Genomic DNA, 13780 nt, shown 5'->3' with positions numbered 1-13780 from the left:
CATTTGGGACATTTGGACTTGAGGGCAGAAGCCCCAGGCACCATTTGCTAGCTTTGCTCTGGGGACAGGCTTGGGTAGGAAGAGAATTGTCCCCTTCCCTCCTCTCTTAGAGCAGACCCTGCCTAGCTTCTTGCCTCCACTTGGCCCCCATTCTGGTTTTAGGCCTCCTGCCCCTAACCCCAGGGACCCTGGCTCAAGAAGCAGAAGCTAGAGAGAACGAGTAAGATCTCCTTTCCCGAGGTGAGAGCAGAACCTGTTCTGGGCCTTTCAGCCTGGCATTTTAGGTCCTCCTCCGGTTTCCTGCTGGCCTAGGCTCTCCCTCTCCTCTGCTCAGCCCCCTTTCCGCACCGGCCCCCAGTGGCAGGGGGTGCAGCTCAGTGCTTAAGAGAACAGAGACTACCCGAGTTCAAATCCCAGCTTTGTCACTTTTAGTTCTGTGACCTTGGGCAAGTACCTTAATCTCACCTATAAATGAGGCTAGAAATAGCATCTTCTTCACAGGGTTGTTTGTGAGACTTGAATTAATCCATGCAAAATGCTTAGAACAGTGCCTGGTACATAAATGTTTAACAAATGTTCTGCCCTCTTACTATGCACTCCTGTGCCAGGATTACATTTCCCCTTCTCTCTGCCCACATAAGCCCAGCCCCACTCGATCGCCCCTCTTCCATGAGGTCTCCCTGGCATCATCTGTTCTCCTGACCTCTGTTACACGGCCCAGTGAGACTAGACCCATTTTGAGAGCAAGGACTCTGACACGAACAGCACTAGTTAAATGAGTCCCAGAATAACATCTAGTCCCTCGAGTGCAATCAAATTTTAAGACTGGGACCCACAGTAAGAAACGTATTTTACAGCATATTCCAGGACGTGCATCTGTGTATCTTTCAATCTAGATCTAGATATTTGGCTAAAGCAAAAGCTTCGCAGAACAACGTATAGCCTTGCCCCATGTGATTCACTCTTCTATCTGCTATTCATTCATTTTCTCAAATGCTGTCTGCAACCCACTAAATCGATTTTAAGCTCTGCCACTGGTTGTGACCCACAGTGTTTCCCGTGACAAGTCCCATACAGGGTGGGACTGAGACTTTCAGCGCCTCTAAACCGTGAAAAGATTACAGGTGCAAGGCATGGCCTGTTTATAGAGTGGAGGTCTCTAAAGGGGAGCTGCAGTGGCTGATGTAAGGAGGGCACCGGAGGTAGAAGGCTGGACATTTCCCATAGGCAACTGGGAATCACTGGAAGTGTTTAAGCCCAGGAAGAGCATACTCAGTCCTGTGTTATAGAAAGATCACTGGAGTGGCTGTGAGGAGGATGGATCAGAAAGGCCAAGTCAAGGATGGGGGAGCCTATCTGGAAGCTGCTTCGAGCGTCCAGGTGAGAGAGGACGGATGAGGCCATAACTGAAGAAACAACCAGGAGAGTGGGGAGCACAGAGAGGACAAACGTGAGAAATGGTGAAGACTACAATCAATGGGGCTTGGTGGCTGAGGATTTTAGCTTGAGTGACTGGGCCAGTATGATGCTGCTTATCGAGGCAGGTACAGAGGAAGTTTGTGGGAAACAAAACCAGTTTGGTTTTGGAACGAGTTTGAGACACCTATCAGGAAAACTTCAGGCTGGAAATATGAGTCAATTTTTCCTTCGTTGAATAAACATTAATGGGACTGACATAGAGAAACTAACACTTTTATTTTGCCAAATAGGGACATTAGAGAAATAAATTAATATCCATCATTGCCATCGTTTCAAGAAAGAGAGAATATTTTGCCACCAAAAAATTAGGAAAGGCATAATGTCAGAATAAAGGACAATCTTTTATAATTGAATACATTGAGATTTTTGAAAAGCTCTACTTTTGATGTTTTTCCCATTTTGCTGTGACCTACTGAAAACATTACTGTGTATCAGCCTCATTTGTGGACTGTAATTGAGAACCACAGATGTGAGGACTGAGCAGAGGAAGAGAGGTCAGCAAAAGATACCCAGGGGGATGGTTCCAGAAGTAGGAGGGAAACCATGAGAGAGTGACCAAAAGAGAAAGGAGAGCCTCAGAAATGAGGATTTGGCCAACAGGGCCTTTGGCCACCCAGAGTTCAAAGAGATCATTGAACTTGGCAATTAGGAGGTCAATGGGGACCTTTGGTAGTGCACTTTCCCTAGGAGGATGGGGCTGAGGCCAAACTGGAGTAGGTTGAGATATAAATGGGAAGTTGGGAAAAGTATAGACTCTACTTTCAACAAATCTGAGAGTGAAGGAAAGAAAAGAGAGAGGGAAGGAGGGAGGGGAAGAGAGAGAAAGAGATGGAGAGAGAGAGAGAGCGAGCAAGTTAGGGGAGCAAGAGAACACATCTAGGGAAGGAGGGACCTTGTTCTGGGGGATGACAGAGACAGGCACTTTATAATCAGGAGGGAAAGAGCTGGAATAAAGAAGCTGAAGTTTCCTGAAGAGAAGGGCCTGGAGGAAGGCCCCAGAGAAGGAGGGTGGATGAGGCCATGGCCCCGGGTGAACAGATTAGCCTTTAACGAGAGGGGCACATTGTCCCCTGAGAAGGGCGGGCTGGAGGGGAAGGAAGTTGGGGAGGCAGGCCAGGTTTGGGTGGGGGGCAGGGCGTTGAGGTAATTCATGCTTGAAAGCCTCTGTTTTCTCAGGGAAGTGGGAGCAGAGGTTGTTCTGTGGGGAGAGGGTGGGGCGGGAATGTGGTAGGAGCTGAAGGAAGTTTGGAGCGTGGCCCAGGGAATGTGGAGACTGGAGCTGGGGAGTCGACAAGGGAACATGCTTCAGGGTGGTGGAGGGGTACCAGGCCCGGCTGAGGTTGACCAAGTCTTCCCCCATGCAGGTCTTGTCTCCCTCCCTAGGCTGTCAGAACCTTGAGGCAGTGTCCGCCCCTCTTTCTAGCCCATTCTCTTGCCTGGCAATGCCCAGCAGCGTCTGGCCCAGAGGAGATACCCAGCCCTCTCGATGCTCTGGCAAAGCCATCACCGACAAAAGCCAGAGGCACTGTAGTGCTGTTAGGGGAAACAGAGGTAGGATCGTAATTGCCCTGACAGGAAGTGCTTCATTTTGGTGGTCCCAGGCCTTTCCTGCCACCTTGCTGCCCGCCTCGCTCCAGGCTCCCATTTTTGCCCAGCAACCCTTGTAGGCCTTAAATCCTTCGGGCTGGGGAGAGGCCCCCAACAGGGGCCAGTGGTTTCATCTCCCACAAGCTGAATGAGACTGAGCTAATTCTTAGGAGGTAGTTAAGACAGAGCAGCTGTGTAGGGAGAAGAACGATCCATGAACACAGGCCTGAAGGCTACCTGAGCTCCGGGAAAGGATGCGAGAGCTGGCGTGAGGGGGGAACTCCGAGGATTGCTGCTCAGGGGAATGAAGGGTCTGGACAGCCCCGATCATGAAAGATTGCGGCTGAATAAACACAAGTTCACGGTTGGTTGGGAATGAGCCCTGGGCTCTGGAGGAATAGCTACCTCTTCTCCCTTTCTCTCCCCGCTCCTGCCCATTTTCAGAGTCCATGGCCACCTAGAGATCAAAAAGATCCCCGGCTGTGACGATAGGTCTGCTCCTTTCTCCTTCACATACCATCTCCTTCCAGCCCAGTCTCTTCAACCTGGCCCCCTCTCAGGCGCTCATTTGAGCCATCGTATTGACACAATACAGGCACGTTTTCATCTTCTGGAGGTAAATTTAACAAGAACCCTCAGAGACTAATAGAAACTCGGGCTTCCCAGCAGCCCTGCTCACCATCTCCTGCCCCACCCTCTAGATTTTCCACTCCAGGATCCAGGATCCACGATCCAGCTCGCACTTACACAATTCAGGGACAGAGAGCTTAGCCCAGCCCAAGGCTCCACTCATTTCGCCACATATAATAAAGCTCTGTTTATTGAGGGCCGGTACAGTGCCAGGTCTCTGGTTTAGGTGTTGGCTGGACTGTTGCAAAGTTTTCCTTTGATTGAGCCAAAATGTGTCTCCCTGTAGCTTCTACCCATGGGCCTCAGCCCTACCTTTGAAGTCACGCAGAACAAGTGTAATCTTATTGCAGTCTAATGCTCAGATATTTGAAAATGGCTGTCATTTTCCCAGGAGTTTTCTCTCCTCTGTGGATAAGCATCTCTTTCTTTCTTTCTTTTTATTTTTGTGTGTCTTTACTTTTTACTACCCAAGGAGTATCAGGGCTTGCAGAACTTTTAGAAACACTCAGAAAAGCCTAAAGAAGGAAGTAAAAATCTACCATAATCTCACTCCCCGGACTGACCACTGTAACTTTCTCCTTTCTTCTAACCAGTCTCTTTTTTTTTTTCCTTTTTTTTTTTTCTTACCAAAGCAAGATCATCCTCTAAGTTATATTGTACAGGTTTCTTTTTTTCACTCTTCAGTATATTAACTTTTTCCCAATCTTCTACCAAGCCAATCTTATTATAAAATTGTCTAACCGTTCAATGATTTATTTAACCAGCTTTCTGAAGTGAGACATTTGGCTTGCTTCCGATTTTCCTTTGCTGCAAAGAACACAGTGGGGCTGGAATTTGAAGTGGGGTGAAGGTAAGGGGTAGGTGAACAGAGAAAAGAAGAGCCCTTGAATCAAATTATTCATGCTATTCTAGCAACTGATTTTTTTTTTTTTTACATTCTGTGTCGAGAATTATACCTCCCAGAACATGATTGTGAGTGCCTGCTTAGTACTCGGTTACAAGGACTTACTCTAATTAACGTAACTGGTTTCCTATTATTGGACATTGAGGTGGTCTCTAATTTTTGACGATTATACACCCGGCTGTGACAAATATCCGAGAAGCTAAATAAATCCGCGCCGGTGCTCGACACTGAGGTCAGGAGGCATATTTTCGGACCTCTAAAGCATAAGGAACCTGCCAGTAGTTGTAACTGCAAACTTTTTGGCAAAGACCCCGAAGACTGGCTGAGGCCGAGACTGTGGCTCAGCCACTGGGCTTGCCCCGGGGTCAGTACCCATTTATCCAGCCCCCGTCGCAGAGCATTCAGGCTGACGGTGCCCTTTGGGACCACTGGGCTCGCATCCTGGCGCCCGGACTGGAAGCTGAGCTCTGAGATCCCGATTCTGACCTGGAAACCCTGGAAATGCTGCCCGCGCTCCTTTCCTGGACCACTGACTGCTGAGGCTCGAGAGGGGATTGAGGCACTTTTGCAAATGAACTGACCAGTAAACGGGAGGGCGTGGAAAGAAGACTTGAGGTTCACCCCCTGCAGGCATCCGGACCCGTCCTACCCACAACCTCCGTTTTTTCCTTAACCCCGGTGATATGCTTAATGGCAGTCGCCCCGTATCAGGTCCACCTGGCAACTCCATTTGGGGTCTGAGCTGAAATAACATGAGTCCCTCGCTCGCCTTAGCCGGATCAGCTGGGCCTTCTCACTGGGAACCAGCTTTGCTAAAGGCCTGTCTACCCTGCCCTCTGCGCCTGACAACTTTCTGTGGTTTCTAACGAGCTTCCCTCCTTCCCTCCCCGCCCCTCAGGCCTTGCTCCTGCCTGGGAAATTCGCACAAACGGTGTGCGATTTACCCCTTTTGTGTTTTCCTTTCTGACTTGGAGGTAAAGAGAACCCCTCGCCCCCCACTGACTCTCTGTTTATTCAACTGGGAGAGATTTCACACCCAGCGACACAGTTCTCCCTCCCTGAGCCCCTTTTCCTAAATCTTCATTCCCCTCCCCTCCCCTACCCGTCAGGGAGCCCATCCTTGCACGGCCCTGAATAATTTATGAGTCCAGGCAGGCCTTATAAAAGGGTCTCCCAGGAAAAGCCAAAAGAGTGCGGGAGATTCTGAGAAATAGGAGGACCCCACAGCCTGCCTGGCCGTGACACCCTAAGGATGGACCCTGTTGCTCGTGCCCCAGCCCCAGCCTCAGCTCCAGCCCTAGCACAAGGCCCCCTGGTGCTCCCTGGCCTGGGAAACCCATCGCCCCTTCTCTCCTCTGGACAAGAAGTAGACAGAAGTGAACGGTAAGTGGAACTTGGCCTTTGGCAATCTGAACTCAGTCTTAGTGGGGTTCCTGGGAGAGGAAAGGAAATGAGATGTCCAGGGCACCCCTGTTCTCTGTGCCCCCTCCCCATCTCAGGCGCCAGTATCTCAACTGGCTCTTCACGTCACTAATCCCTCCGGCTGGCAGGAGGGGACTTGGGGACAGTGGGCATTGGCAAAGCTGAAAGCCAACCAGCCAGGCCCTCATGGGCCAAGTTGCCCAGTGCACTGAGAGGCAAAGGGGGAGATTGCCATGAAACGTGGGTTGAACATGACCTAGGCTGCAGAGAGGGGAAAGAGGTCCAAAGTCCCCAGAGGCCTGTGACTGAAGGACCGTCTCTTTCCTGACCACCCCATAAGATTTCCATTTGCTCTTTTCCTACCTTTGGCAGGAAAAGGTAGTGGGGAAGCAGTGGACCCAGAAATATTTTTGGCCCCTTTCCCCAGCCCAGGAAGAGGGTAGAACTGTGAGCTCTACTTCCTGGAGCGGGGGCAAGATAGTTTTCACCCACCCCTCATTCATTCCTCCAAACATTTACCGTTCACCAAACATTTACGGAAACACCTACGTGTACCAGGCATTACACTAGGTGTTGGGGATTCAGATATGATTGAACATAAATCCGCCCTTAAGAAGCTCTAAGGCGAGTAAACAGATAATCACCAAACAGTGTGATAACATTGTGGAAGCAGAGAGGAGGGGCATCTGTCCTGACCTGGACTCAGGGTCCTTAAGAAAGGCTTCCTGAAGGAGATGGAGTCCGAGCCACGTTTTTGGCGGGCCTCTTCTGTTATCTCAGGGAGCCCGGTCTCTTCTCCCTCCACCAGCTGATCTCTCCCCTTTGTCCTAGAGGAGCTTGTCCTTGGAGACCCTGGCTGTCTGCTACCAATGACTTCCCAAGGCAGGTGAGGAAACCTGTGGATTTGGTGAGTTTGAGCCCCTGTTCCACGTGTTCGCGCACACACACATGACCACGTGCAGGCACGCTGACCCGGTCCCTTCCCAGAGAGCCCCCGACCTCTGTCCAGGGCTGCACACCCCGGAAAGCACCTTCCCAGCCCTGCCCACTTTTGATTCCCACAGCAGCTAGGGGAGGAAGGCGGAGCTGAGGTGTCTGGGGCAATGTAGAAGATGAAGAATCTGAGTCCGGAGTGCGGGAGGGATGAGGGCAGGTTCCACAGCACGTCCGCGGTGCAGCTGGCGCTAGCGTCCCAGTCTCCTGGCACCCAACCCTGGTGCTCTCACCCACCTCCACTCCGCCCCTGCATCTTGGCCGCTCCAGTAGAACTCTGTCCCCTGGACGGTCTCCAAACAGGTGTTAGAACAGGGGCAGGAAAGCAAACAACCCCCCGGACTCTGTCCACTTGTTGTTCAACTAGAACCAGGACAGACCTCCTTACTGGGGGGGCGGGGACTGGACCCCAGAGATGTCTGAGGTCTCTTCTAGACCATCTTACCTACAGGTTGCTGACCCCTGATACGGAAGAGGCAGTTATCTGGCCATGCACTTTGAGCCACATGCTAGCTTTTGCTTTGGACAGGCTGCCGGTGGGGCAACAGGTGCCGAGGTCACCAAGGTTGACTCTGAGTTCCATCACCCTGTCAGGTAAGCTTCTGGCACCAGGCTCGGAACTTGACATAGATCCATTCGCCCTTTAAATCCTCGCAACAGCCCTGTGAGGCAGGAGGAGGGAGGCACTGCTACGATCACTATTTCATAGACCAGGAAACAGAAGCCCAGAGAGGTTAAGGGACTTGGCCAAGGTTGCCTTCCCTGGGGTCATTGTCAATGACCCCTAAGCCCCTATGGAGGGGTCAGTGAAGAAAGCCTTAGTAGGAAACGGAGGACACAGGGCTAGAGAATGCTTGGCTGGAGGCCTTCGGAGGTGGGCGGTGGGCTCAGTGTCAGGACTGATACATGCCGGGGCTGGGGCTCCCCACAGCTCTGAGCTATGGACCTTCCTGTCTGGAGCCACTTTGTAACAATCCAGAAGGTTCTGTTACAAAGCACCCTTTCTTCTTTTCCCTCTCACCCCATTACTGCAGGTAGAAGGAGTTTACGGGCTGGTTTCCTTCTTGGCCCTACTGACCCCTCTGCACATATGCGCCCTAAGTGGGGGCCGTGTTTCTTCTCTGTCCACAGGCTCTTCTGGCCTAAATCCCGTTCCTTTGACTACCTGTACAGTGATGGGGAGATTTTATTGCAGAACTTCCCTGTCCAGGCAACCATCAACCTCTATGAGGACTCAGCCAGCGAGGAGGAGGAGGACGAGGAAGAGGAGGACGAGGAGAAGGAGGGGGCAGATGAAAAAGGGCCAGAAGGGTGTGTGAAGGCACCAGGGCCAGCACCGCACGGGGCCTCAGCTCCTCGTCCCTCCCTGCTCCTGACCTGTCCCAACTGAGCCAGTCAGAGTCTAATTGGGGTTCGGTATGCCTGGCAAGGCTTCAGGGCATCGATTAGCCAGGAATCTCCAGGCACAGCTCTCTGGATTGAAAGTTGGGTCCTCAAGTCACCGGCTCACCCTGGCTACACCCAACAGGCCTGCGAGCCCAGGCCTCTGGCATCTCATTGGGCTGCTGTTGTGTTGCCAGTGAGAGGGTCCTAGGAAGTCTAGGGGAAGGAAGACTTGCTTTCTGAAGCCCCCAGGGAGCAGATGAGGACAGAGCATGGCCACGCAGAGGGGAACTGTCACTCTTCAGGGCTTTTTGACTCCCCAGCCTTCTACGTGGCCACATACTCCTGTCTCCCCATGGAAAGCCTGACTTCTGGCTTCACCTCCACGGATACGATACCAACACCAGATCCAAGCACAGCTGGGGTGCCTTTCTGATGGACCTTGCAGGAAGGGAAGGGGACATCTAAAAAATCAACTTGCTTTGGGGACCTTCCCCCTTTTGGCCGTTATCTACTGGGGTCTATGTGTTGGCATGAGATGAATCAGGAGAAAAATAAACTAGATGATGTTTACCTTTTTTCCTGGAACTGGACTGATTTCTTAACTGAACTCTGCCCACGTTGTGAACCCATGGGGAGAGGGTCAGAGAGCAGCTCAAGGCCACTTCATTGCTCTACCTGCGGTCAGTTGACAGATCTTTCTTCATGGGAATGTACCGCGGGAGGCCCAACATGGGGCCAGGCCCTCTTCGTCAACTTGTGCAATCAGGCTTGATTAAACCTCAAAGACAGCTTGGAAAGGGAACAAAAAGGCCCCCAGAGGGCAGCTTAAAAGTCGGAAGCAGGGCTGGGGGTGGGAGAAGAGGTGAGAGGTGCAGCCTTGGTTATGAGCCTGTGCATGTGGGGAGGGGCCTTGGGAGGCTACTAAGTCCTATCAATTTTACCTTCTCAAGTCCCTTTGTATCTGCCACAGCTCAGGCCCTCAGGCCCACCCCTGCCCCAATCAGTCTTCATTTTCCCTCTGCAATTCATCCTCTACACTGGCCACCAGATCAGACCATGTTGTGCCCCCTGCTTAAAGCCCTATCATGGCTTTTCATTGCCTCACCAACAGTTGGACTTTTTTTTTTTTTTAAATCACAGGTCCTCTTGAGAATCCATAGCTTCTCTACTCAGACATTCACAAATCAAGTCCTCAACTTGATATTCTAGGCAGGCCGTTCAATTGCCTGGTTCTTGCCTGTCTCTTCAGACTCATAGCTCAACACTCGAAGCTCATGCTGCCTGTCTTTGAATGTGTCATGCTTTCTAATCCCTCTGTGGCTTTAATCCTCTGTCTGGAATGCTTTTCCACTTTTGTATCTGATAAGCTCCCATGCATCCAACAGGACTAGCTCAGACACGTCTCCTGTGAGAAGCCTCCCCAGACCCCCAAGCCCAGGCTGGGTGCCCCCATCATTCAGTACCTCGTCTACCATAGCATCTACCTCTCTTTCTGTGCAGTAAGATGGGACTGTGTTTGATATGCCCACATGACTTCTTTGCACAGCACACTGCCTGGCACAAGGGAGGTGCCCAGGAAATGTTGAAGGAAAAAGATTCTCAGGTCTTCCTAAAGCAGTTCTTGGTAGAACGAGCTCTGTCCCCCCACTTGCTGGCTTCCCATATCTTTGCTGAGCTACAAACAGGACAGGGCAGCATTATCTGATTCAGGAGCGAAACGCTGGCCATCTCCCTTTCTCTCCTCTCTCAGCTTAAGACAGCCTGCTACAGTTCTGAGCCCTCACTGGGACTTCCCTGAATTGGACACAGCCTTAAACAGGCCACCAAACTCACGCACTGGTGCCACCTATTGGTCAGAATTTAACCTTGTTCCTTAATTAAGGCTGCCAGGCAGTTGACCTTTGATCACTTTAATTCCTTTAGGCCATTCTGTTTCTGCTTGTAGGTAAAGTGGAATTTACCATGTGCTAGCTGTATGACCTTGGGCAAGTTACTTATCCACTTTGAACCCCAGTCTCCTCATCTGTAAAATGGGGAAAGTCATGATGCTTCTTCTCAGGGTTGTTGTAAGGATTCAGTGAGATAATATATGCAAAGTAATTAGCACAACTCCTGGCACATAGTAAAAGCAAATAATAAGTGGTAGTATTCATAGTAATCGTAGTTGTAGTAGTAGGCTAGAGTCAGCTAATGACTGTTTTGTTCAACTAACGACTGATTTATCGGTCATCTCCACCTGAGATCCTTGGCGCCATTTGATGGTTTACCAGTCACAGCATCTTTGTAGTGTTTGTCCCCCATTAAACAAACAAAAAAAAGAAACAGAGGCCAAATGTGGCTTCAACTTATTTTTTGTGCTTCAGCAGGAACACCCTTCTTTTGAATTGAATGCAGAAAGCCAACATACCAACCAAATAAAGATGGAGCTGCCCTGGCGGGAGCCACATTGAGAAACACAGAATTCCTACCTTGGGGGGTGGGATGAATTGGGAGATTGGGATTGACATATATGCACTAATATGTATAAAATAAAAATAAATTTAAAAAATAAAAAAAAAAGAATTCCTACCTTAGTGTCCTCTCTATGTAAAAACGAACTCTCGGGCTTCCCTGGTGGTGCAGTGGTTGGGACTCTGCCTGCCAATGCAGGGGACACGGGTTCGAGCCCTGGTCTGGGAAGATCCCACATGCCGCGGAGCAACTAAGCCTGTGAGCCACAACTACTGAGCCTATGCGTCTGGAGCCTGTGCTCCGCAACAAGAGAGGCCACGATGGTGAGAGGCCCGTGCACCGCGATGAAGAGTGGCCCCCGTTCGCCGCAACTGGAGAAAGCCCTTGCACGGAGACGAAGACCAAACACAGCCAAAAATAAAGAAAGAAAGAAAGAAAGAATTAACTAAATGTAGATAAAAAAAAAAAAAAGAACTCTCTCCACCCCCTTTCTGTCAGGCACCTTCAGAGATCCCTAGATTGTGAGGAAGACTATTTGGAAACCACTAACCTAAGGGTTAAACCAAGATTGATTTTTAGTCAAAGGGGGATTAGTATTTTAACATGTCCACATGTCCAGTGTTCCGTTTAAAATCCTTGTTTTGGGTCCTAAGCTCCCAGCGTTTCATTTCATTTGAGCATTTCATATCTCAGAAATTGCTCGAGTCCTTGTACCATAGGTAGTAGAGGTTTAAAATCCTTGGAATCCCAATATCCTTGGTTTTAGGGTATTATATAGCATAGAATTACAAATCCCTAAATCCCCAGTGGCTTAAACACCCTAAAACCCTTGGAGCAGTAATTCTTAACTCAGAAAGAGCTCCTCTGACTTCCCCCCTCCTCCCCCATACTGCGCATGTGCCTTTGCTCAGTGGCAGCCATTTTGTCTCATTTTCCTCCCAGTCCCCTGCCCTGAAATGGCTTCCAATCCTCTTCCCCAGACATGGTTGCTAAGTGATTGGAATTCACCGTTCTGACTAATCAGAGCCCAGTGTGAGTTACCTTGTTATGGGTGTATCCAGTCCTTGTAGCAACTTCAGATCCAGTGCACAAACTCAGGGGAAAAAAAAATCTTTGCAAAACTGAGTCCTTCCTCTGGCTCCACCCTAGCTGGCCCATCCTAGTGCCCCATACTTCCTCATCCCAGCACTGCTGCCTCCCGTTTCCCCCAACCCATAGCAACCGAAAGAGGGCAAATCGGTTGAGTGTGAGACTTCATTTGAGCTGGGCCTTGAAGGATGGGCCCAGGTAGAGATGGAGAGAGAAAACTTTCCAGAAAGAGGCAGCAGTATAAATTCCTTCATTAAACAAATATTTATTGAGCACCTACTCTGTGCCAGGCATTAATATTGTAATGATTAATAGCATGGGCTTTGGAGACAGATGTATCTGGGTTCAAATACCTGCCACTGTTGGTTCTCTCCATAGGCCCACTCCCCTCAGGTGTCAAGGTCAGCTCTGTGCACTCAACCCTCTCACTTCCGTCTCTGTCGTCCCTGATTATAACATACACACACACACACACACACACACACATACTGCACATGCTCATTAAAAGAGTTGCCTATTTTCTCCTCTTTCTCTGGGCAAGGAAAGCCCCCTCCCCGACCCCAGTGGTTGTTACCAACCCCCTCCTCTCTCCCCTCCCCGCGGACTGTACCTGTGTGGTTATCTAGTGGGCAGTTTGTCTCCTCTCCGCCCCAGGCCCCTGCTGTAAAATCGTGGTGAATCCTCCCGAACAAAGTTGTTAGGTGGCCTGAGTTCACTGATTGGACCTATCGGGGGCCTGGTGTTGGTTACTATGTTTTGGGTTTACTCCCCAGCTGGCAAGTCCTGTAGCAACCTCCAGGCAAGCACACAAACCCAGGTAGAAAACCTGGCAAAGAGCGAGTCCTCAGGAAGTGGTAGCCACACCCTCTGCCAGGCATTTGCTGCTCACATTACCCCCATGATCTCCTACAGTACTATAATCGCAACAGTCCTCGGAGAGCGACACCGTTATTATGCCCCTTTATGAATGAGAAAACTAAGAGTTAGGTTTCTGTTCCTGGGTTTGTGTGTTTGCGTGGAGGTTGCTAGGAGCATGGCCCCTTCTAAGTGCCAGGCACTTTACGTTATTACCTCATTTAATCCTTACAACAACCCTGAGACATAAGTACTATTATTATCCCCATTTTATGGATGAGCAAACTGAGGTCCGGAGAGGTAAAGGAATCTGCTCGAGGTCGCACCATGAATCAGTGGCTGAGCCAAGATTTGAGAGATTACAGCATTTGCCCAGGTTACACCAGTGATAAGCAGCAAGACCAGTATTCAACTCTGTCTCACTCCAGAGCCCCAGTGCTTTCAGGAGTTGGAATCTACAGGGCTTGGTGAAGGATTAAATTTGTGGGAGGGCAGGAGAGAAAAGGTTTCAATTCCAGCTGGAGGGAAGTGACTCAGACATTAGGAACAATTCTGGGCCAGGAAGAGCTGAGGGCCACTGAAAGGTGTCACCGAGGGAGGGATAGCTGGGGGCCTCCTGCTGGGCAGTGGCAGCCTCTCACGCAGCCTGGGCTCTTTGGGGCACAGGGCTACCAGAGGCCAGAGGCGGATGAGGGACTTCTGTTCCCGCCCCTCAGCGCTGTGCAGCCTCTGTGTGGACCCGGCCCTGGCTGGGTGAGCTTCCTTCTGGCTGAAGGGTCTGGGCCCAGAAGGAGAAACTACCAACGGCCCAGCTCTCCCGAGATGAGCCAGGAACCGAGTTCGGCACCGCACATGCTTTATCCCGAACAAGGCTCATCAAACACCAGCAGGGTGGGTGTGCTACCCTCATGCTTACAGATAGGAAATGGGGGCTCAGAGAGGTGAAGTGACCTCAGAGAGGTCAGGAAGTGGGGAAGCTGGGGG

General features: G+C 50.6%; 2 protein-coding genes across 4 annotated transcripts in view; one reads left to right on the top strand and one right to left on the bottom strand.

Annotated features, from left to right (window-relative positions):
- CLDN2 (claudin 2) overlaps nt 1-13438 on the bottom strand; it is a 32802-nt gene extending 19364 nt beyond the window's left edge. The window contains exon 1 of the mRNA XM_082377534.1: nt 12552-13438. The gene's annotated coding sequence lies outside the window, so the exon portion shown is untranslated. The remainder of the gene's footprint in view (nt 1-12551) is intronic.
- On the top strand, nt 65-8971 carry RIPPLY1 (ripply transcriptional repressor 1). 3 transcript variants are annotated; one of them, XM_082377591.1, is made up of 4 exons: nt 65-5983; nt 6854-6908; nt 7545-7609; nt 8147-8971. In XM_082377591.1, the coding sequence occupies exons 1-4, from the start codon at nt 5853-5855 to the stop codon at nt 8403-8405; spliced, it is 510 nt and encodes a 169-aa protein (XP_082233717.1). In that variant the 5' UTR covers nt 65-5852; the 3' UTR covers nt 8406-8971. The 3 variants fall into 3 exon arrangements, with proteins under 3 accessions (XP_082233717.1, XP_082233716.1, XP_082233718.1); XM_082377590.1 differs by having other exon boundaries at nt 6854-6929; XM_082377592.1 differs by having other exon boundaries at nt 6854-6929; nt 8118-8971.
- Nucleotides 13439-13780: the final 342 nt, after the last annotated feature.

The sequence above is a fragment of the Balaenoptera borealis genome, assembly GCF_965194805.1.
Source record: "Balaenoptera borealis genome assembly, chromosome: X".
Classification (NCBI taxonomy): Eukaryota; Metazoa; Chordata; class Mammalia; order Artiodactyla; family Balaenopteridae; genus Balaenoptera; species Balaenoptera borealis.
The sequence above is the reverse complement of the archived record's forward strand: the minus strand, read 5'-3'. Positions and strand labels throughout refer to the sequence as shown.